Raw genomic sequence first — 24,129 nt, 5'->3', positions numbered from 1 at the left:
TTTCCCCGTGTTGCCCTTGTGTTCCTAGAACACCTTGCACGGAGCCTGGCATGCAGCATCACCCAAGGCTGGCTTTCTGGGAGGAGCAGAGAAAGTATAGTTGTAAAGGTGAGAGTATCAACCTGAACGACCATTCCTCTGAATGGCATCTTGCACTGGTCCTTCTCCCTGTCTGGAAAATGGCCCGCTGACAATCCAGGAAGCGTGAGGCAGTGAGGAATGGAAGGTGGGAAGGTCATGGTGAGGTAACTGAGGGGGGAGGGGGGAACCAAGAAGATGCCTACAGGGAGGATTGAAGATGCTTTGAAAAAACCCAGCTCGGGGCTCCTGGGTGGCTCCGTAGGTTGAGTGCCCGACCTCAGTCCGGGTCACGATCTCATGGTTCATGGGTTCGAGCCCCGCGTCGGGCTCTGTGCTGACAGCCTGGGGCCTGCTTCGGGGTCTGTGTCTCCCTCTCCCTCTGCCCCCCTTCCCGTTCATAGTCTGTCTCCAACATAAACATTAAGAAAATAAAAAATAAAAAAAACACCCAGCTTCCCAAGTAGGTCAACCAAACCATGGAAAAGAAGAGATTAGCAGAGTCCCCAGAGCTGAGACCAAGAGCAAAAGAAGGCCCCCACCCCCGCAGAACCTAGGCTTTCAAGGGACTACGTGAAAGAAGAGAACCTCTTGCCAGACCGGTTGCTTTTAAGAAATTTATTTAGAAAAATAACCCTACCCTGCCCTCCTCCCTCTGTGCCATGGGACTTGGGCATCATGTCGGATTTGACTCTGGATTGGGCCTCCTGTCCTCACGGGGGCCCAGCACATGCTGACAGGCGGCCACGCCGCTGGGTGACCTCACACCCTCTCGGCCGGTACAGTCCTGCGCTCGATCCTTGTCCGGGCCTCTGCCTCCGGGTCTCCGGAGGGAGAGAGGGCCCTGAGGAGCGAGGGCGGCCTGGCCACAGTCTGTGTGCCCCTCCCGAGGCCGGCCAGGGCAGCTGGGGGCGGGGGGCTCCGTCCGCCCCCCACCGCCTCTCAGAGCTCAGGGCTGGAAGCGAGGCGAGCTGACGTGAGGCTGGTGGAAGGCATGGGCGCTGTATACCACGTCGGGGGGCGAGGGCGTGCTGGCCGCCAGCACCGAGCACAGGGGCTCATGGCTGCTTAGCACCGACGTGAAATACTTCATCTCTTCCGTGAGCTGCTTGATCTCCTTGCGCAGAGCCGCGTTCTGTTTCTCCAGGTCTTCACTCTCCTGTGGGGAGACAGGTCAGCATCTGAGACTAGCGTCAAGGAAAGCACAGGATCGGGGGAGGGGGGACCGGAGGAGTCCAGACTAGGTTCTCACCGGCACAGCCGTGGGGACGGGCGTCGGTGAATTTTTCTGCACGTGTGGGTGCACGTGTGCACATGTGTTTGCGTGTGTCATATGTGAGTGCCCGTGCATCTCTGCACGCCTGTGTATGCATGGATGCCAGGTCGAGCCTATGAAACTGCTGGAATTTGTCTGTTTTGACCTATAAAGATGGCGGTTCCACATGGTCCCACCCAACAGGCGCACACAGGAATGCATGTGGGCACGCTCCTTGGTGTGGGTGCGTGTGTACATGGGTCTCCGTGAGTGTGTACGTGGGTTGAGAGTGGCAAGGGTAGGTGAGGGGAAGCTGGTTGGCAGGTTAGAACCTGAAGAAACGGCAGAGAGTTTCTCTAGTTCTGTTTGATACAGGTCAGCATTTCCCAAGCTTGCCATAGCAGTAGAATTTAAGGGCTTGTCACACAGTTCCAGGCTCTTCGTGAAATCTAGAGATTTGAACTGAATGGGTTTGGGATGTGGGGTGAATTCTGGGAATTCACGGAATTTTTATAAAAATGTTTATTTACTTTTTCTTTTTTTTTTTTTTTTTGAGAGAGAGAGAGAGAGAGAGCACAAGAAGAGAGGGAGGCACAGAATCTGAAGCAGGCTCCAGGCTCTGAGCTGTCAGCACAGAGCCCGACGCGGGGCTCAGAACTCGCAAACGTCAAGATCAGGCCCTGAGCCGAAGGTGGACACTTCACCCGCTGAGCCACCCAGACGCCCTGGGAATTTGCTGAATTTTATCGAGTGCTCCAGGTCATTCCAATGATCGGGCAAGTTTGCAAACGTGAGTTAAATGCAACCTTAGACTTGTTTTAGTTAGTCAAGCACTAATGAAGTGCCTAAATGTTAGGTGCCTGAACACAGACCATGAACTCAAATGTCCGTTGATTGGCTGGCTGATGACATTAATTGCTGGCCTAGAAGTTGACTCAAAACTACCGTGGGCAGTGGGCAGATATAAGATAACCTACCACGTAAAAGGCACCTTACATAACCCATCAGGAGCATAAGCAGCAATGAGATATCCAGGTTTGCTGCTAACGGCCTTCATCCATGAGCCCAGGGTTTCTTTTTTAAGTGGTGGAGGGGTGTACGACCGGCCTTACCCATCAAGCCAGCTCCCATCTGTCTGTGAAGGACAGATGCAGGCAGGCTCAGCCCCAGCCTGGCATTTCCTGTATGTGGCGTTGAGCTAGAAAATGTGGCTAGGTCGGTACAAAAGAAACCCCTATCTCTAACATGGGGTGGGGGTGGGTGGGATACTCAGACCCACGATGGTGGGGTCAGAGGCACTGGCTTCTTCGGCAAGGTACGGCTGGCTCTCACTAATCTCACCACTTGGCTGTTTCCAGGCACATCCCGGAGGCAGGGCATCCCCTCTTTACCGAAAGGTAAGAGAAAGCAACACATGAGACTGGGTGGGGGGTGGTTGGTAAGACGGGAACTGGGGGCCGGGAGTCCTGGCCCCTTCCTCTAGCCCTTTTCCTCGCCCCCTCTGAGAGTTTCCACTGGTGACAACGTTTACTGTAAATTCTGTGCTCTGAAGAGCCTGGGCAAACCCCGAGGCAGAAGGGAGGGGTAGGGTGGGCGGGCCACAGGGACCAACCGCGCTCTGACCTTCTCCCCGCCTAGAGGCAGGCCCAGCTTTCGGGAAGTGACAGCAGGTTCTTCCTCCCCGAGCAAGCTCTGCTGAGCTCTCTCTAGTTTTCTCTCCCTGCCCCCCGCCCCCCCTGCCTTGCAGATCCCAGAGCTCTAGGATGGGGCTTCACGACTGCCGCTGCCTCTAACCAGAAAACAACCCCCTGTGACAAGAAACTCATCTTTACCTCGGGAAGCAAGACTGCTTCCTGCTAGGGCCCCAGAGAAACCAGCACTGCCAGCCCAGCAGTCTCACTGCCAGCCCGGGGGCCACGCAGCCAGCCAGACACTGGCAAGAGGAAGAGTTTGACTTCCCTTGTAGAAGGAAGTGGCTGATCTGGGGCCTCCTCCCAACATGTCCCCACCTGCCAACGTTTGGTCCACTCTGACCCTCCCTGGGGCAGTCATGCCCCGGAAGGGACTCACACGGGGACAGCTGGCAAAGGCCGTTAACTCGGAGGAGCAAGGATCACATCCCCCGACTTCCCTTAACTTCCCAGTGGCAGCTAGCAATCTAGGACTCAGTGAGGGGGGACGGGAGCAGAATGTTTGGGAAGGAAATGTCAGCCTCTCACATGCATGTCTTCTGCTGCAGTCAGGGAGCAGTGAGCTGGCTCACAGTGAGTTTGGGCTTCCCTGGAAGCTGCTTTCCACTTTTTGGAATTCACTTGGGGCCCTCAGGCTCCTCACAGGAACCCCGAGATGGACACGCTGAGGCCAGCTGGCTACCATTATTCCCACTTCTCAGATGAGGCCAACTGAGACCCTGGGACAAACCTACCCCAAACACCCCCTCCAAATGATTACAGGCTGGTGGCAGCAGCCGCTACGAGGAAAGGCTTTGGAATTTGACTCAAGACACTCGTTTTCTCAGAGGTTCAGACACTTTAGCGATTGACCCAAAGCCCCATAACCATACAGGGTTATGCAGAGCAGGGATCGGCTGGAGGCTTCCCCGCCCTCAGCCCCATTCTTCTAGCATACCCAGTGCTTCCCCCAAGAGACTGGTAACTTACGTGACCAAAGGTCTTTGGAGATCACTAAGAAGTCTTCAACTGCCCTACAGTCTCCCAAGAGAAAACAAGGTCTTGATTTGGGTGATCTTTAGACACTGCACTGGAAGCCTGAGTTAGTCATACTTTCCAGTCACAGAGCTGATCATCTGCCTCCTGCCCAGAGTTGGGAGGGAATCATCCATCCAGCTATGCTTTGAGAGGGCTCCCTCAAGGCCAGACCTTCGTCCACATGCACAGTGAGGTCCAGAACATACAACAACAGTGGGCTCCATCCGCAGTAACTGGGGACCGGGGTCCTGGCTGGGTGAGCCCATGACTCTCTTTTCCCTCTCTGAGCCCCAGTTCCTGTTAGAACGGGAAGACTGGACCTCAACAGTGGTTCTCAACCTTGGCCACACATTGAGATCAGTGGGATCCCTGGAGAACCTTACCAATACCAGTGCCTGATTCTGGTTTAAGCAGTCTCGGGTACAGCCTGGGCATTTGGGTTGTTAAAGGCTCCCAGGGGATCCTAATGTGCCGTGAACACTGCCAACCATGAGAAGGAACCATTAGCTTAGAAGCTCTCCAAGCCCTCTTCACCTCTGGAATATCTCAGAGTCCGAACTGACTGAGCATATTAACCTCCAACCCCCACTTGTTGGGAAGGGGTGTGCGTGAGTGTCAGGGAGAAGGCTGTTGGGAGCGGAGGGATGTAGACTCAATTTATATGAGAAAAATGAGTGGAAATCGATTTTGTAAAAGAATAATCTAGCTTGGCGTAATAATTTTTATTGAATGCTGCCACGTATCAATCACTTTTCAAAGTATTTTAGTTATCATCATATTTAATCTTTGCCACAACCCTATCGGGTAGATAATGTTATCAGACACATTTTACAGAAGAGGATGACCTAAGGTACAGAGAGGTTAAGTAATTCGCTCAAGGTCGCACGGCTCGTAAGTTGCAGCAGCAGGACTAGAATGAGGCAGTCTGGCCTCAGAGTCTGTGCCCACCATTTTCTCTTGCCTTTGACATCTGTTTAAATCGTATGACGTTTGGTAATTATCCTGTGAGGCCTTGGCCCTGTTGGCTTTGCCATTTCATCTTCCCTCTTTTCCTATTTCTTGCAAGTCTGGGAGATAAGGTTCACAATTCACCCTCACCTGTGAAGCTGCCTGATGCCAACCCTGTCATGAACTACGAGCTGCTCGGGGGTGGTTAATGAAGAGGCTTCATGGGGGTGTGGGAACATTCTGGGAAATTCCCTACTGGAGGGGCCGAAAGAGGGTCACTCAAAGAGCTCTCAAATGATGGGGAATCCCCAGGCAGTTCCCTTACCCACAGGGAAGCCAGTGAGGACCAAGGCCAAGGACAGGCTCTGGCCCAAGGCTCTGGCAGGGACTCTCCAGGCATTCTGAGCGGGCCTTGGTCCTCCTTCCTGCCAGCTCTGGTTTACTTCTCTTTGAATCACAATTTCCAGAAGAGTGAAAATAGTCCCGGGTGTTCCTCCTCAAGAGAACATGTATTCGTTTATCGATTGGGTGACCTTTCAGCCCCCACCTACACTTAAGCAGGAGAGTAGTGTGTGAAGCTTATCCCTCGCACCCAGCTATGTTCAGCCTCCTGCAGTTACCAATCCCCGTCCACAAAATGCAGATACAGAGTGGAACCAGCCATTGCTGGAGAAATCTGCGAACTGACAGGTAGGACATTTCCGAAGCCATGGTAGGACGTATGCCTACCCCTCCAACCAATCTGGGGGAATTAGCCCCAACTTCTGGTCCTCACCCGATGAAGAGAGAAGAGGAAACACTAAACCACAGGCCTTTGCACTGAATAATGTACAAGTCTGATTCTGGAGAAATTTTTACTTTCTTGCCATCCTAAACTCCTCCCTCTTGCTTTCTAGAGAGGCTAGAAAACAAATTCACCAAAATGCTCAGCTTCCCTTGCAGCTAGGCATGACCATGTGACAGATTCTGACCAATAAGGTGTAAGCAGAAGTACCTGGGGGTGGGGCTTCCCTTTTAACTGAAAAAGCAAAGCCTCCAGGACAAAAGCCACCCTCCCTCAACACAGATTGATGCCTGGAGGTCCAGCAGCTACCTTGCAGCCTTGAAGATGAAAGCCACATACTGAGCATACCTGCACAGAGACAGAAGTAGCTCGGGTCTTTGATGACATTCCTGCCTTAGCCCTGGTCTGTCCAATTCGAATTCCTTGTGAGAGGACTCCTTCTATTACTCATAGCTAAATGCAATCCTGGCTGATATCTCAAGTTAGAAAGTTTATCACTAGCAAGCCCAATTCCAAAAAACAACTGATAATTGCCATGAACACAAAGGTTTGAATTAAGTTTTGTTTTGTTTTGTTTTTTAAACCTGCCAGGCCTCTGGGACAGTGTCTGGGTATAAAACCCCTACAACTGTACTAAACTCACTCCACACATTCTACCTCATGCACCTGATGGGCTTCAAATGTCACTGCTCCCCAGGTCTCAACCCTGGCTGCATACTGAAGTCACCTGAAGAGCTTCAGAAAATCTTAATTCCTGGACCTCACTCCTGTGAGAGGTTCCAATTTGATCGTCCTGGAATGGGTCTCAAGCGTCAAGACTTTTTAAAAATGCTCCCCAGGGACACCTGGGTGGCTCCATCGTTTAAGCATCTGACTCTTGATTTCAGCTCAGGTCATGATCTCCCAGTTTTTTGGGTTCGAGCCCCGCGTTGGACTCTGAGCACTGACCACGTGAAACCTGCCTGGGATTCTCTCTCCCTCTCTCTCTATCCCTCCCCCCCACTTGCACTCTCTTTGTCTCTCTCAAAATAAATAAGCTTAAAAAATTGTTTCCCAGGTGAGCTTAATGAGCAATTAGCTTGGGACTCATGTTCGTAGCTGATTCCTCTTTTTAAAAATGTAAGAATATAGGGGCGCCTGGGTGGCGCAGTCGGTTAAGCGTCCGACTTCAGCCAGGTCACGATCTCGCGGTCCGTGAGTTCGAGCCCCGCGTCAGGCTCTGGGCTGATGGCTCGGAGCCTGGAGCCTATTTCCGATTCTGTGTCTCCCTCTCTCTCTGCCCCTCCCCCGTTCATGCTCTGTCTCTCTCTGTCCCAAAAATAAATAAAAAACGTTGGGAAAAAATTTAAAAAAAAAAAAAAATGTAAGAATATAAATATGGGCAGTGTTTACTTTTATTAAAATGTATTTTATATATTTAGATTTGTATTAAATATTTTTATTTTATAATATATAGTAAAAATAGCATAATACAAATAACTTTAGAGAGATGGGAGGATGTTTCTAAGTCAAAAGTATTTTCTGAAAGTAAATGCCTATTTAAGGCAAAGGCCTTACTATCCCAATTGCTATTATATTTGGCGAAAACAATTTCAAGTAGCCCAGAACAGTTCATTTTTATGACAGAAGAGCCAGAGGTAGGACATCTATTCGAATCTCATTAATGATAACTTGATCAAACCAGGTACCCTTTAAATTGTGGAGCTCTATGAGGGTCTATCACTGCCTTCACTGCTTTGCCATCATTGATTAGGACAGTGCGTGGCACATAGTAAGTGTTCAATAAAATCATCTTGCTTGACTGCCAGCTTGAACTCTCTAATAATTTACCAAACCCTGCTTATGAAGAGTCTACTAAGTAAATTTATGATATCCGTGACATTTCCAAGGGAGTGTTTAACTAAGCATTTACTAGCTTTTATAGCTTCTATTTTATAACAAGGATAGTTGCAAATGAGTGGAAGAGATTCACTTTTTTAAAAAGGCCCAGGTCAAATCCCTACTCAGCAACACTTTTGTTCCGCAAACTGAACCTATGCGTGGGAGTAGCAGAATGAGCACCATTTTAGGAACTCTGCATATAATTTCCTTAGCTGGAACCTGGCTTTCCCCATCCATTCCACACGAAGGAGACTTGAAAAGCCAGGCCCGTGCTCTTAACTTTTTACAAACTGGAAAGTATTATTATATGTGAAGTCATATTATTATATATGAAGTCATATATGACTTCATATATAATAATACATGTGATATCTCCACCTGATTGATTTGTAGGAACATGCCAAGCGCTCTGCGTTAAACAAATGAACAAATATAACCTTCTCAATGCAAAACAAAACAGAACAAATGCAATATTGTTCTGCTTTTATATTTACTCTGTCATTTAACTATCGAACAACCCAGGGAGGCGCTATTGCTTCCCATTTTGTAGATCAGAAGTTAGGTTCAGATATATTCCCCAGGCAGATCTGAATTAGTTTTGTTGACTCTCCCCACCCTACTCCCCGCCCCTACCCCTACCCCTACCCCACCCCCAGCGGGCTCCTGCTCCCTGCCACAGGCTCCTTCCTGAGTTCCTTCTCCTGGTCTCAGAGGCCTGGGCCCACAAGGCATATTTTCCGACTCTTGGCCCTTTTCCAACACACAGTTTGGCCTCAAGGCTCTGCTGAGCACACCTTTTCCTCAGGTCCTCCCAGTCTCCTTCTACGACTAAGATCTGTCAGGGCTTCAGACAGACCTTCCTTTGCTCACTGTCCCCACCCTGTCTGTCCATTAGTTACATTCAACATTGCACTATTTGATTTTCACTGAAGTACTCTTCACTTTATGTGTTGAGCCTGTTTGTCATTTATTTGCCTGTTTTGTTTCTTTTTAAAAAAAAATTTTTTTAACGTTTATTTATTTTTGAGAGAAAGAGAGCATGAGTGGGAAGGAGACACAGAATCCGAAGCAGGCTCCAGGCTCTGAGCTGTCAGCACAGAGCCTGACGTGGGGCTCAAACTCACGATGAGATCATGAGCTGAGCCGAAGTCAGATGCTCAACCAACTGAGCCACCCAGGTGCCCCTACTTGCCTGTTTTCTAGTGTGACTTCCAGTTGAATGCAAGGTCCATGAAATCAGGGACTCTGTCTTGTCCCTGCTGTGCTCTCAATGCCTAGAACAAGCCAAGCCATACCTGGCACCGAGGGGGCTAATACATACTTGTTGGGCGGATGAATCATTTCTGCTAACATTGGATCTAGTCCTGGGAATATGGCCTTTGCTTTTATAATTTTCTGGATCACTCTACCCCTTTAGCAGGAAGGCATGTTCTCATACCAGCCGAGGACCCAGAAAATACTTTGGTTAGAGGATCCTCTGTTGCAGGAAATTGCATTTTGGCCCCAGGAATCCAGTCCACTCTGCGTGGCCCTGAACTTTATCTTCCTTTTGAATTTTGATAAGAGCTCAGGTCACCTTCCTTGGTTTCCTGAAACCAAGAGTGATGAGTCGTGTGCTGGGACAGTTCCGGTACATACCTGTTGTCCTGGTGTTAATTCTTACTAGTGCTGTTTTTGCTTCCAAAAGTGTTCCCGTTTGGAGGATAAGTGGTAAGATTTACTAAAACTTGACCCCCACATTCTAGCTCAGTGATATCATCTTTGTCCTTGTCCTCACTGTTCTCCGGAGTTCACTCAGATCTCTATTTGCCCATTTTCGTATGTTTGTAAATAAAAAAATATGCAGTATAACTACCTTTAAAATATTTTTAAAAAATCATACCCACCCATGATTCTAGTACTCTTAACACAAGTGTTTCCATTTGCACATGTTGCCCTCTTGCCCTTTTTAAGAAACACAAACACTCATTTGTATGAAATCTCAATCGTTGTACAGAATACAATTTGTATTTCGCTTTGTCTTGACTTTGTCACCTCTCCATAATCACCATAATTACCATTTTTATCGGCTCTGTCATCAAATGGAAGATCCGCAATTTACCTCAAATGGTTTTGTAATGTTGGACATTTAGGCTGCTCTCAAAATGTTGCTATTGTAAGTAATACCACAGTGAACATCTTGGTGCATTCTGGGTTTTGTTTGGTTATGTCCTAGGATAAATTTGTAGGAGTGAGATTAGCAGAGCAAAGGGCACAACCAGTCTTCCAGTTCAGGGCCATATTGCAGTAAAAGGGTTATGTAAAATATACAATGTTACCAGCAGTGAATACATGTGTCAATTTCACTCTAACCCCATTGGCATTTAGGCACTATAATTTTAAATAATTTATTTGGCCAATTAGCCTTTTGAGGGTTTCTTAATTTCGTTGTAATGTGACAAGTTATTGACAACGAAGGAGGAAGAATTTTCTATGGGTCTGTTGCCTAGAACAGCATTCTCAACCAGGGACAATTTTGCCTCCCAGGGAACATTGGACAAGGTCTGGAAATATTTTTCCTCATCACAGCTCAGGGGTGAGGTGCTGCTACTGGAATGTAGGGGTTAGATTTTACATTTTACAGTGCACGGGATCCCCCTCCCCCAACAAAGAATTATGCAACTCAAAATGTTAGTGGTGCCGAGGCTGAGAAGCCCTTAGTGTGTATCATTTTCACAATCAGAATAGAAAATTGGGTTATTTTCATTTTGGTAGGAAAAATGTTACGTAAGTTTTCTGTTCATAGCTTCTGCCCACTTACCTATTGGAGTCTGGATGTTTTTCTTAAAAAGGACGTTCTTTCTATGGTATAAATATGACATCTGCATTTATTTCTTTTGATGCAAGTATTTTCCCCAATGTATTACTGTCCTTTTCATTTTGTATTGCAACTTTAAGACCTTTTTAACATAAAGGAACGTTTAAACTTCAGGCCCTCTCAACCCGGGACTCTCTTTCTCATCACTTGCTGTATATGCTTGGGCTATATTGCTCAAGATTGGCTAGGTCATTCAAGCCTTCTGGTTAATGGTTTACTTCTTAGCTTACCCTTTGCAAAAGGACGTGTAGGAGCAACACCCTCTGAATAATAAAGTCCTATTCAACAAAGTGGTACAAATCAAAAGCAAATGGTGGGCAGGCAAGAGGTTTAGGTTTTTGGGCATCCTTGAGAAAGACCTCAGTGTCCCCATTGGTTACATGGCAGGTTGGTTTGCAGCATCTCTGAGTTATCTTTTAATTCTGTGATTCTATATAGAAGGGAATATGACCATAATTATTGTTATACCCCCCCGCCCCCTCCCCCAACCACACTACCACATGGACCCATAATGATGCTCTCTACATAATGATATCCCACAATCTGAAGGGGACTTTGTCCTGCGGAACCACTCTATGCCCCCTAGGAAGCAGGGTGCCAGACTGAGTACTACGGAGGAAACTAAGAAAATCCCCAAGCAGTTTGGGAAAGGACTTTTTGGTGAGATGCTCCCATTCTTTTCAAGAGAGAGAAGTTTGGGTGCTGCTCGCTGAGGACAGCTTCATGGAGACATCTGCTTGAATGGGCACCATCAATTTGTGACCTGCGACCTGTAATCTCATTTGAACAGAAATTCTTCATAAACATCAAGACTGGTATGGAGCTGGCCTCCTTCCAAATATGCCTCCCAAACTTAACCACACGGACCCATCATCAGTGGTACAAGCATTCAGGGGTGGTAGATTGCCTTGACATGCTTTTCTTTCCCAAATGAAAATAGTCTACATTGTTGTTCTGATTTTTAACATGGTACACATTCATCACAATAAAAAAAAAAATACAGGGGCGCCTGGGTGGCTCAGTCGGTTAAGCGTCCGACTTCGGCTCAGGTCACGATCTCGCAGTCCGTGAGTTCGAGCCCCGCGTCAGGCTCTGTGCTGACTGCTCAGAGCCTGGAGCCTGTTTCACATTCTGTGGCTCCCTCTCTCTGACCCTCCCCCGTTCATGCTCTGTCTCTCTCTGTCTCAAAAATAAATAAACGTTAAAAAAAAAAAATTTTTTTTTAAATACAGAAAAATACTAGGGTAAGATAAGCTACTCAAAACTCATGACTCAGGAATAACTGTATTAGCATTTTGGAGAACATCTTTCCAGATATCTGTATGTATGCAAACATGCCCCAAACCCACAGATTTTACATCAACAGGATTGTATTCTGCATACCGTTTGTAACTTGCTGTTCTCCCCTCATTGCTATGTCATATGTATCTTTCTGTAATACAGACATACATAGTCATTTTTAGTGGTAGCATAAAATTCTAGTGTCTGCATGTGTCATAATATGCTTAATCCCCTATTGTTGGGCATCTGTCCAATTTTATAGTATTGATAAAGTGTTTACTGGTCATGATGAACGAAGCATCTTTGTGCATTTTTTTCTTCAAACATTTGTAAGTGGAATTGCTGTGCCGGAGTATTCTTATGTGAGATGTTAATATTTATTGCTGCACAGCCTTCTTTAAAAAGGGTTTCAATGGACATGTTGATATATTGCATCGAGACTTTACTTTCTTGACTAGGCCTAATAATGGAGGAGGAAAAAGTGTGAATTTTGGAGGTTGTTGCTTAAAGAACACAAAAGTAAAGTTAGGAAGAGACCGAAGGAGGATATCAGAGAAGGTGAATATAACTTCGTGAGAGTCCGAAGGAAACAGGCAGTATAGCATCATGGCTAGGGAGATGGGCTCTAAAGTCAGGCAGACCTCGTTACAAGCTGTATGATCTTGAACGAATTACTTAACCTAAGAATTATGAAATAAGGCTTTTGTGCAGATTAAATGAGATACTACAGGTAGAGCCATTAACACCCAGCGCCTGGTACATAGTCATGTATTTAATTAATGTTTTCAATTAAAGGAAATTCATAGCAATAGAGGACCAAGAGAAGTGACTATTTTCCACAAATGGCTCACTGATTTTCGCAGAATTTTTTAAGGGCAGAACTAGCCAGACATTCCTTCTGTGTTTTGTTTTTGTTTTTGACCTATGCCTTCTCTATGCAAATAAGCCTTATGGCACCGTCTTCCAGAGAGAAAAGTGAGAACTCCAGGAGTGAAAAAGAACCACAAGCAGCTTTCTCTTCCAGTCCTCCCCAGACGACCAAGAACAATAGTGTCATTCTAAGGAGGCCCAGGGGGTTGACATCTTTGCTCAACTGTTTTTCCTCCATTACTCAATCTTCCTCCGATTGTAAGTAACTTAATTCTCACAGCATCAGTTCAAAGCTTCACTTCACGCATAATTTACACTCAGGACATTTGTTATATGTGGCATTAAAGATATCTCCTGGAACCTGGAACCCTTTTTCTTTTTTTAGACTAGTATAAGACTCCTTTAGGAGCCAGCCCCAGGAAAGCACCTTTCCCACCCCCAGCTAAGGGAGTACTCACAGTTCCAGCTTTCAGATTTGGCCCTGTTCCTCCACCTTGCTTCCAGTTCCATTCTGGAGGCCAGATCTGACTTGTCAAAGGCATAGCTCTGGGCTAATATTACTGTCTCCCCATCATCTCTTCTACTTTTCGCCTTTTCATGAACAAAGCTTCTCAATTGATCTCAACTTTTCTTTTCCACTGACCCAGGACACTGACTCAAAATCCTTCAAGCCACTACAATCAACCAGGATGGCCACACAAGGGACACTGATCTGCCATTCCTTATAGTGGTTTGTCCAGTACTGTAGAAGTTAGGGTCACTCATGACAAATCCCAACTTATAGTTGATTCTCCCAAAGGACTGAGATATTTATGTCAGATGCTCAAGAGATAAAATGTCACAGAGGAAGACTATTCAGTGTTTGAAATCAAAATTAAAAAAGAAATCATCCTGGGGCGCCTGGGTGGCTCAGTCGGTTGAGCGTCTGACTTCGGCTCAGGTCATGATCTCGCAGTTTGTGAGTTCGAGCCCCATGTGGGGCTCTGTGCTGACAGCTCAGAGCCTGGAGCCTGCTTCGGATTCTGTGTATCCCCCTCTCTCTGCCCCTCCTCTGCTCATGCTCTGTCTCTCTCTGTCTCAAAAATAAATGAAAACATTTAAAAAAATTTTTTTAAAAAGAAATCATCCTAATGCATATGTAGTAATGACTGATGTCGAGAATGTAAATATGTACATTATAAACATAAAAGCACATGATAAAAACAGCCAAGCTGTATAAAAAAAGGGGAAAAGGCAAAGTATCTCTCTTTTGCTTTAGACCTTTCATCCTATTTTTCAGAAATAAATATTAACTTTGGGGGAAAACCCATGTGAAAAATTTTAAGTTCATACACATATGCACATGTATGTTTTTCTTTTTATTAAAAGCATACATGGGAGTAAACTAGGTACCATATTCACCCCCTTTTTAACGTAAGTGTGTAGAAGCTTGATAATCTTTCCAGATTAACACATTCGATGTAACATTTTGACAACTTCATAGTATCCCATTGAATGGACAACTATAGTTTATTTCGTTACTTCCTCACCCATGAATATTTAGCTTGTTTCCAGTCTTCACTATAACAAACAATGCAGCAATGAGTGTCTTCACGTGCACATAATTGTGTAATCTGTGCGCATGTTTGTAAATAGACTCCCAGATGTAAAATTGCTGATATTTTACACCTGAGTAAAATGAGTTACAGGGTATGTGCACTTGTAATTTGGATGGGCTTTTTTTTTTTAATTTTATTTTATTTTTACATTTATTTATTTTTTATTTTTTTTATTTTTTAAAAAAAATTTTTTTTTCCAACGTTTTTTATTTATTTTTGGGACAGAGAGAGACAGAGCATGAACGGGGGAGGGGCAGAGAGAGAGGGAGACACAGAATCGGAAACAGGCTCCAGGCTCATATTTATTTATTTTTGATAGAGACAGAGCACAAGTAGGTTAGGGGCAGAGAGAGAGGGATACAGAATAGGAAGCAGGCTCCAGGCTCTGAGCTGTCGGCCCAGAACCCGATGCGGGGCTCGAACCCACAAACCATGAGATCGTGACCCCAGCCGAAGTCGGACGCCCAACCGACTGAGCCACCCAGGTGCCCCTGGATGGACTTCTAATGGAGTTGTACTGACATATTCCTACTAAGTAGTATGTGGTGGTGCCTGCTTCTCCGTAGCCTTGGCAACGTCACATATTAGCAACATTTTTTGTCTTTGCCAGTCTGGCAGGGAACCTTCCGGTTGCTTTAATTGTCATTTCTCTACGTGAGGTCTAGAATCTTTTCCATATTTATTTGCTATCTCTTTCTCTCTTTCTGTAAATTGCCCATTTATAATCATCGCTCATTTTTCTTTTGGGTTGTTAATCATTTTCTTATTCATATGAGCTCTCGTGTGAAGTAAATATGCCTTTTTTTGGTCATGTGTATTACAGATATTTTCCCCAATCTGTGATTTGCCTTTGATTTTGCATAGAATATTTTGAGCTGTATAGAAATTTTTATTTTTTATGTATAAGGGTAACATATATCAGTTTTTGCCTTTACGGTTTCAGGGTTTTGTACTTTATCTGGAAAAGTCTTCATTCCAAAATAATTTTTCAATGTTCTTTTTTTTCCCCCAAGTTTCTTTAGTGGTTTGTTTTTTGTTTTTTTACATTTAATCTGTGTGCATGTTGTATGAGAAATGAAGACTCTAGCTTTCTTCCTCCCAAAATGGCTAGCCAGTTGTCCCAATTCTATTTATTGAATAATGCAGCTTTCTTTCACTGGTTTGAAAAGCTATCATCATCATTTTGCATTTGCTCTGGTGTCTAGATTTTAGGAACTGACATATGTATTTGGGTCTTAAATTTCAGTTTGTTTTGGGGTCTCTTTCTATATTCTGTTCTGCCCAATGTTCTGCCTTTTCCACATTGTTTTGATTTCTATATTTATAATTCAGCTAATCTTCTTTAATTACCCTCCTCTAAAATTTTCCTAAAAGCTGTCACATGGTTGTTTTTCACCAAGAACTTAGATTAGCTATTCTAACTGCCAGAAAGTCCTATTGGGTTTTTATTGGGATCACATTAGGTTAAATTGATAGATTTATTTCAGGAAAATTGCTATCTTTACATAAGGCATATCTTTCCACTTATTGGAATGGGTTTTTTTTTTTAATCACTTAGAATAATTCTAAAGTTTTAAAAAATTGAGCCCTGCATATTTTTTGTTAAATATATTCCTTCCTTCCATTTGCCATTATTGGTATTATATATGTATAAGGAAAAGTATATATATTTTTAAATATATATATATATAAATGTTTTTTAATGTTTATTTTTTTAACATTTATTTATTTTGAGAGAGAGTGTGAGCAGGGGAGGGGCAGAGAGAGAGGGAGAAAGAATACCAAGCAGGCTCTGTGCTGACAGCACAGAACCCGACCCGGGGCTCAGTCTTACAAATTGTGAGATCAGGGCCTGAGCTGAAACCAAGAGTTGGACACATAACCAACTGAGCCACCCAGGCGCCCTCATTGTTGGTATTATAAATGGAATCTTTCCTCCCATTAAATTTTCTAATTGGTTGTGGTTTACATATAGGAAAGTTTTTACTTTTTGTGTTAACTTCGAAAGCTGACTGGATTTTCTTATCACTTTTAATAGTTTTCAGCTGAAAATTGATCCACTTACTGGATCCACTTATTAGCTACTGATGTCTTTTGGAGATGAACTGGTCCAGTATGTAAATGAACTGGAATTTAAAAAAAATTTTTAATGTTTTATTCATTTTTGAGAGACGGAGAGAGACAGAGCATGAGCGGGGAAGGGCAGAGAGAGAGAGGGAGATACAGAATCCGAAGCAGGCTCCAGGCTCTAAGCTGTCAGCACAGGGTCCCACACGGGGCTCGAACTCACAAACTGTGAGATCATGACCTGAGCCGAAGTCGGACCCTCAACCGACTGAGCCACCCAGGCACCCCTAAATGAACTAGAATTTAAATAAAAACTTAAAAAAAATTAATTAAAAAACATTAAAAAGGAAATGAACTGGTCAAGATGTGCCTTTCTCATTTCTCACCAATGCATCTACTATGCCTAACAGATTCCATGGTTGTCTGCAGGAGGAAAGGAAATAAGTGTGGTAAGGGCTTGTGTGAAACATCCAACAGAAGAGAATTAAAATGGAATGTCGACTTTGTTTGTTGATATCACAATTATGAAAAGAAGCACCTGATCCAGTTTACATGAGGGGTACTCAATGCCAGGGATGGTATAAAACTAGCATAAGATTAAACCGTTGTGGAAAGAGGCTCCTTCCCTACTCTATTTTAAAAGCAATCAGTATACAGCATGTTGGTATAAGCCACTTATAGGCTAGATACTGAAAATGCTAAATAATAAGTAACCCACACTCTCACTGCAGAAATGAAGTAACGCTTTTGGTATTTTAAGAGAGATAATAGTGGCAAAGCTGAAACTGAGAAAATGACATTACCCCAGTATATGAGGCTAGCACAGTAATGCAAGCATGGCCTGATGGTACTCTCAGTCGCTGGTCTTTACAATATTGGTAGATGGATCTACGGCTATGTCTGAAGGCCAGAGAATGGTTCCAGAACTTCAACATGTGGAGCCAAGCATGAACTCAAGAGTAAACCAAGCCCTTGACCTTAAGGATGCTAGTGGTAAAACAGAAGATTTTTCTACCTGGATCACAAACATAATTAAGAGGATAATGGATAGAGAAGATAGGTGATTACTTCTAAGAGGAAATGACCATTTCAGACCACAGCCAAACCCTCTGCTTGAAGGTGGCGGACGTATATCATGTGGCTGCCAAAAGCTTTTACCTGAAGTCAAGAAACAAGCTGCACTGGCTGTAACCCCCAGGCTAGCTACGCAAACGTATGTGACCCACTCACTGGGCAAAAAGTGAACCTGACCACTGTGGTGCTCAAAGGAAAGGAACGAGGAGGAGTTTGTCCCCAGATGTGGGGAGGCTAGGAAGGAACATTCTAGAGACTGCGGTTGGAGGTGTGGGTGTGGACGTGGTGACTGCATGACTTGGGGTCTCCATGCATCCCAAACCCAGAGATTCTCTCACTCTAGCCATGGCCAGTATAATCAAGATGGGCCAAGTCTTCTGGTTCTGAGTCTTGTCTTACAGAGAAAGAGAGAGAGAGAGAGAGAGAGAGAGAGAGAGAGAGAGAGACAGAGACAGACAGACAGACAGCTGCGTCCATTGAAAACTTTGCCATAGCAAAGAAAATATATGTCCCCCTCACTGATGTGTCTCTGGGCTTGAATGAAGACCAGTGGGTTGAATTTACAGGGAAACAGTGGTGCAGCTCAAGATAGGGAGGACTCTTCTGCTCAGGTTAGGAGGGAAGGAGTTCTCCGACAGAAGTGAGCAGGCGTACGTTGGGGACCATTTCAGCGGGGTGTGTGTGTGTGTGTGTGTGTGTGTGTGTGTGTGTGTGTGGTGGGGGGGGAGGGGGGCGCATGTAGAGGAATCTTAAGCATCAAAAGTGTGTCTGAACTTGCCAGCCCTTAAGAAATCTCTCAGCCCTGAGATTCTGCAATGTATGTATATATAATCTTGTGATAATTTAGCTTGCTTCTATAAGAATAACTATTATTAATATTACTCTTATTATACTTAAAATTTTTGAGTATTATATGCCAAGCAGTGTGTTCAGCTTTTTAGATGCACTATCTCTATGAGGTAGTTACTGTCATTTCCCATTCTATAGATAGGAAAATTGAGTCTAAGGGAGGTTACCAACATTTCTAAGGTCAATCACAGATAGCAGGTGGCAGAGCTGGGATTCAAACCCTGTGCTTCTGACTGCACAGTCACTGAGATATACTTAATTCACACTTTTTTTTTCTTTTTGTTTTACTTTTGCAAACTTATAAAGCTTATGGCAGTTTTACAGTCTCAGGACATTGTCTACTTACACAAAAAGCAAGGCTTTATCCTTTCCCATTTTTTTGATGTTTATTTTTTTTAAGAGAGACGGAGCGTGAGAGGGACAGAGGAAGAGGGAGACACAGAATCCGAAGCGGGCTCGAGGCTCTGAGCTGTCAGCACAGAGCCCAATGCAGGGCTCGAACTCGCCAACTATGAGATCACAACCTGAGCCGAAGTCGGACGCTCAACCGACTGAGCCACCCAGGCGCCTCTATCCTGTTTAATTTTCATTTGTTTGTTTGCTTGCTCTAAAGAATATTGAATTAGAATCGGAATCTGATAGAGACAAGTGCATGATCATAGATTTTCAAGCTTAAAATAGTAAATTGGAGTGTGGGAAGGGCCTAAGCCATAATGAAATCACAGAGGATATAGAAGTACCAGGGTCACCAACAACTTAACATTTAGACGGCTGGTCAGCATTATCAAAGGGAAGAAAGAATTTGGTGTTCATTCATTTATTCTTTTTTCCATTCGACAAATATTTATGACCTTAAAACTATGTTGGGATGCAACAGAAGATATGCTGAATACACTTCTTGTTTTTTTTTAATTTTTTTTTAACGTTTATTTATTTTTGGGACAGAGAAAGACAGAGCATGAACGGGGGAGGGGCAGAGAGAGAGAGGGAGACACAGAATCGGAAGCAGGCTCCAGGCTCTGAGCCATCAGCCCAGAGCCCGACGCGGGGCTCGAACTCACGGACCGTGAGATCGTGACCTGAGCTGAAGTCAGACGCTCAACCGACTGAGCCACCCAGGCGCCCCTGAATACACTTCTTATAAAACACAAGCACCCGTTCAGAGATGTTGGTGCAGACTATTCTCGGCTTCCCTGCCAAGCTAAAAGAAGCATCTGTTTTCCCCCCTAAAACTACATCTTACTCTTTCTTGAGAGCATTAAAACAACTATTCCAACTGGTTGATTGCCACGGTAATCTTTCAAATAAACACAAAGCATACTTCTTGCCCTTTGTACCAATTGCCCTTTTTACCATTGAAAGACATTACGAGGATGCTCGAGGTTCAGGAATGGTTCAGGAGGAAGGAGAGGAAGGCTGAGCTGCTAGAGGAAGGGATGAAGGGATGGAAGAGGAAGGAGCCAGTGAAGAAAGAGCTGGCAGACTAAGGGACCAAGGAAGGGGCAGAATGAAGAGAGGGAAGGCGGTCAGGTATGGGTGACAAGGAGGAAACACTGCTCTGGCACACGGCCAGAATCCAGAAACGTTGATCAGAGCCCTGCTCCGCCAGTAGCATTGCAGCTCAGCACCACCCGAGGCTCTTGCTCAAGCCAGGGGTCAGGACCTTCTCTAGAAAGTTCCAGGCTAGAGGCAACTCAATCAGGACAGTGACCGTCCCAGATAAGTGTACTTGAAACTGCCTCTTTCACAGATCCCTTGGGATGTCATGAAAGATATTTCGAAATAAAACTCAATGATGTTCAGGAAGGTGAAGTAATAAGGCGTGGCCCCCTATGGAGGCCTAGCCCCAGATGCAAGGACCAGGGTGGCTGTCAACTGGCCTCCTAGGGGATGGGACCGTATGTGATCCTAACGCTGGGCTCCTGGGTTCCCCCAAAGTGCTTCGCACCGTGTAAATTCCTCCCAAAGACAGTCCTGCCTTCCTTCTGCAGAGGCACAAGCTCTCTCTGCCTCCTCCATCTCCAAGCAGGCCGTTCTGGTTCCACCCAGCCCTCCTCTGGGCCTCAGGTGATCAACTCATTTATACTTCATGCCCTCTTGGGGGTCAGGAAGAAGGGCTCACTTCTCTATCAGCCCCATGGCTCATGTTCTGCTACAAATTTTTCTCAATACAACCATGGGAGAGCCTCTCCTCCACACGTCACCCCACAGCCCTACCCTGCCACTCTCCCGCGCCCTTCCCCACATACACATGCCCACGCAGACAGGCTCAAAGCTGTGGTCCAAGCACCCATAAGTGGTGGGGAGCAAAGCCCAAGGCTCAAGAGAATGAAGGAAGTCCTGAACACTCACCAAGTGCAAGGTGTCAGCCTTCTGTGTCTGCCTCTGTCGGCTCTTCTGGGCAGCAATGCGATTTTTCTCCCTTCTCTGAACTTTTCTCACATCATCAGATGAGTCCTGGGAAGCAGACAAGATGGGAATGGGGTGAGTGTGCTCCTCCCTTCTGAGTTAAAACAGGTTCTCCTGCCGTTCGGTATCTGTCTGTCCATCCGTGTGCATCTTTTCATTAGCCCATTCACTCCCTCCTTACCTAAAGGCTGGGCCCGAAAGAGAACCTTCCCCACACTCTGTCACGCTCTCTTACATCTATATAGGTATGCTGGCCAAAAGCTACAGGAAGAAGAAAAAGACCCTGGGGCCTAGATAGGGCTGTATTTGGAAAAAATTGGTTAAGGCGATGAAGTGTGTTTTATCACCTCTCCAGCCCTCTAGGGCTGCTCCACCCTTACTCTTTTCGGCCTAGAATTTTCTTGCTGTTGTTTTTTTTTTTTTTTTTTTTTTTTTTTTCAAAACTTTGTTGACACCAGCTATGTGACGACTTCTGTGAAAATGCTTTTTCAGAGGTGCTCTTGCTTTTTTAAAAAAAAAATTTTTTTAATGTTTATTTATTTTTGAGAGAGACAGAGAGAGGGTGGGAGAGAGAGAGAGTGGGAGAGTGAGGGAAAGGCAGAGAGAGAGGGAGACACAGGATCCAAAGCAGGCTCCAGGCTCTGAGCTGTCAGCCCAGAGCCCAATGCGGGGTTCGAACCCACAAACCGTGAGATCATGACCTGAGCCCCCCAGGCACCCCAGAGGTGCTCTTGCTTAATTCCTCAAATCTGTGAAGTTGATAGTATCGTTTCTATCTTATATGTGAGGAAACTGAGGCTCAAAGGGCTTGCCCGAGAGTTCACAGTAAGCCAGGACTTACATCTTCTGCTGCTAAGTCTGATGCCTTTCCAAGCCACTCCCCACCCCTCACTGGTTTGTACCCATGTGTCTTCTGCCACATCGCTGGGCTCAGGTCCCATCCCAGATCAGTCTCTCTTTCCCCCTGCATTCCCTTCATTATGCTCAGTGACCCTGACATTCCCCGTGGCTCTGAGCACAATGCCTAATACAAACTAGAGACTAAGAACAGCTCTAACGGTGGAGATTACCTGGCTGTGGCAGGTTGCTGATGGGTGCTTAGGAGGACAAGAGGACCTCTGGTGTCCTCTAAGTATATCCCACAGATGGACGTGTCCTCTACGTGGGCAGAGAGGTTAGCTCCAGCTGTCCCCCTAACACTGCAGGATAGGTGTAGGAGCCTGAGTAAAACTCTTCCACCACCCCTACCCTGTTCCCTCTCAGGTCCACACGGGACACAGGGGCACTGTTCCTGGGGCAAGACCCTGTGCTCTCCAAGCGTGTCTCACCAGCATGCCCAACACTTCCAGGCCATCGCAGTAGGAGGGCATCGGGTCAGATGGGAAGGAAGTGCTTTTCTCTAAGGGGCTGGGAACCCAGATTACCATGGAAGCCATGAGTAATTTCCTTCCTAAGAAGAGTACAGACTTCCAGGCAGCCCAAGCCACCCTGATACCATCTGGAGCAGAGGACTGGATTGTTTGCCCTCTAGAGGTCTCTGCTATGACGTCTCCCCACCTGGTGCTCTTCTGTGCGGTATTCATGACAGATGCTGTCTTATATGTTTATATACTTTTATTTTGGCTGCAGCATCTTGAAAGCCCTCTTGGATGTCTATGCTAAGCAAAGAATGTGGTTTTTAAACCACAGAGTTGGGGAAGACATTTTAATCTCTTGATGTATTAGGTGAGAATGCAGAAGCCTTTCTATAGGGAGGGATGTCAAGGAAGGTGGTGAAGAGAAGTCTCCAAAGGTTTGGGGTCAGGGTGCCTGGGGGGCTCAGCTGGTTAAACGGCAGACTCTCGGTTTTGGCTCGGGTGGTGATCCTGCAGTTCGTGGGATTGAGACCCGCGTCAGGTTCCGCGCTGACGCTGTGCCCAGCCAGCTTCCGATTCTCTCTCTCCCCCTCTCTCTGCCTCTCCCCAGCTCATGGTCACTCTCCCTCAAAATAAGTTAAACTTTTAAAACATTTAAAATAAAATAAAATAAAATAAAATAAAATAAAATAAAATAAAATAAAGCAATAAAATAAAATAAAATAAAATAAAATAAGCTTCGGGGCTGGCAAGGGGCCCCTCCTGTTGGCACCCCTCAAGCTGAAAACTTTTGACTCCGAAGTCACCATCTAGATTCCAAAACGCCCCCAGACTCTCTACCTCGACCGCTCTGCTTTCCCCGGAACTGAGCCGAGCTGAGCTAGAAGTCAGTGCGTCCGTCAGGTTCTAGTACTGCCTTCCGATTGACCCTTTCCTCCTGTCCAGCGGCCACAGGGGAAAGAAAGAGGCTTCGAGGCTTCGCGACAGCGCCCCAGCATCGCTCTCCGCTGGCCGTGCTGGCGGCAGGGGCAGGGCCCCTGTAGGTCCTCCTGCGCCCCCTTCCCCCTCCGTCTAACTTGCTCTTTTTTCTTCTTCGCTCTTCCCCGTTGCCTCTCCCTCTCCCTCTCCCTCTCTCTCTCTTGCCCTGCTGGCTGCCTCCACCCCCCCCCCCCCCCCGCGACCCCACGCGCCGGGGCCGGGGGTGCCAGCGGCCTCTGTGATGCTGTGCCCCTCGGGTTTCTCCCGCCTTGCAGACAGGTGGACCCTCTCTCCTTGGAGAGGCCGGGGTTCTCTGATGCACATGCCCCTCCTGGCTTCCTAGAAAGCTTCGCGGGGTGAGGACCCGGCTGAGGCGGGGGCGGTGGGCCCCGTCTGGAACCGAGAGGAGAAGGGGCCCTGGTGGAATGGGTGCGGGACGACGGTCCGCGCCGACAGGCGGCTGAATTGCAACCACCGTCGTAAGTCTGACGGGGTGTTCCTGCCACCAGCCACTTCCTCGCGCCCCGGGGCTCCCTGGGCAGCCCAAGGAGGCCTGGCCCTCCCGCTGCCCGCCCCCTCGGAGACGCAGAAGGTGGGTTGCAGGGAAAGGGGGACCCTACCTGCTTGCCCGGGGGAGGAGAGCGGCTGAAGCTGGAGTCGCTGCTGTCCGAGCTGTGAGGCATGGCTGCAGTCTTCCGGGCTCTCCACCCAGCCCCCGACGCGCCCGCGGGCTCTCTTGTCACCAGCTGGCCTCCCTTCCTGGCTGCTCCCGGGCCGCCAGCCCACCCCCCTGCACAGGTCCCTCCTCTGCCCGCCCTGCAGCCACCTCTGACCCCCGCGTCCTCCTCGCTCTGGGGTGCAGAGGCACTGCTCCCCACAGGGACATGTCGCTCGCTTTGGGGCTCGTGCGCGCGCGCTCTCTCTCTCTTGTGGTTTCTGGTAACTCACACTGGAAGTCACATGGGCGGAAACTTAAACAAGGTAGAAGTTAATTTGAGAGAAAATACATATCTGGGAAAAGACCCACAGAATTATATGAAAGGAAGACCAAAAAAAAAAAAAAAAAAAAAATACACAAAACCCCAGATACCTTCTGACTGTTTGAAAGGCAGAACAGCTCTCCTCAGTTGATGGAGA

General features: G+C 46.4%; 1 protein-coding gene and 1 long non-coding RNA gene across 2 annotated transcripts; one reads left to right on the top strand and one right to left on the bottom strand.

Annotated features, from left to right (window-relative positions):
• Nucleotides 1-681: 681 nt before the first annotated feature.
• BATF (basic leucine zipper ATF-like transcription factor) lies at nucleotides 682-23,919 on the bottom strand. Its single transcript, XM_060620331.3, has 3 exons — nucleotides 23,613-23,919; nucleotides 20,603-20,707; nucleotides 682-1,237 (listed from the first exon to the last, which is right to left on the bottom strand). Exons 1-3 carry the CDS (start codon nucleotides 23,673-23,675, stop codon nucleotides 1,028-1,030), a joined length of 378 nt encoding a protein of 125 aa, XP_060476314.1. The 5' UTR covers nucleotides 23,676-23,919; the 3' UTR covers nucleotides 682-1,027.
• On the top strand, nucleotides 1,247-4,760 carry LOC132670114 (uncharacterized). The gene is made up of 3 exons (XR_009606435.3): nucleotides 1,247-2,123; nucleotides 2,692-2,730; nucleotides 3,081-4,760. It is a non-coding gene; the product is annotated as an uncharacterized LOC132670114 (long non-coding RNA).
• Nucleotides 23,920-24,129: the final 210 nt, after the last annotated feature.

The sequence above is a fragment of the Panthera onca genome, chromosome B3, assembly GCF_046562875.1.
Source record: "Panthera onca isolate mPanOnc1 chromosome B3, mPanOnc1 haplotype 2, whole genome shotgun sequence".
NCBI lineage: Eukaryota > Metazoa > Chordata > Mammalia > Carnivora > Felidae > Panthera > Panthera onca.
Note: the sequence above shows the minus strand (reverse complement) of the source record. Positions and strands in the feature narration are given on the sequence as shown.

What these genes read in the sequence shown, in the direction of transcription:
- BATF (XM_060620331.3), bottom strand. Translation starts at nt 23,675, where the DNA reads ATGCCTCACAGCTCGGACAGCAGCGACTCCAGCTTCAGCCGCTCTCCT. An exon ending in CTCCTCCCCCGGGCAAGCAG is followed by an intron (nt 20,708 to 23,612) that starts GTAGGGTCCCCC and finishes TCTGCTTCCCAG; the next exon opens with GACTCATCTGATGATGTGAG. An exon ending in AGGCTGACACCTTGCACTTG is followed by an intron (nt 1,238 to 20,602) that starts GTGAGTGTTCAG and finishes GTCTCCCCACAG; the next exon opens with GAGAGTGAAGACCTGGAGAA.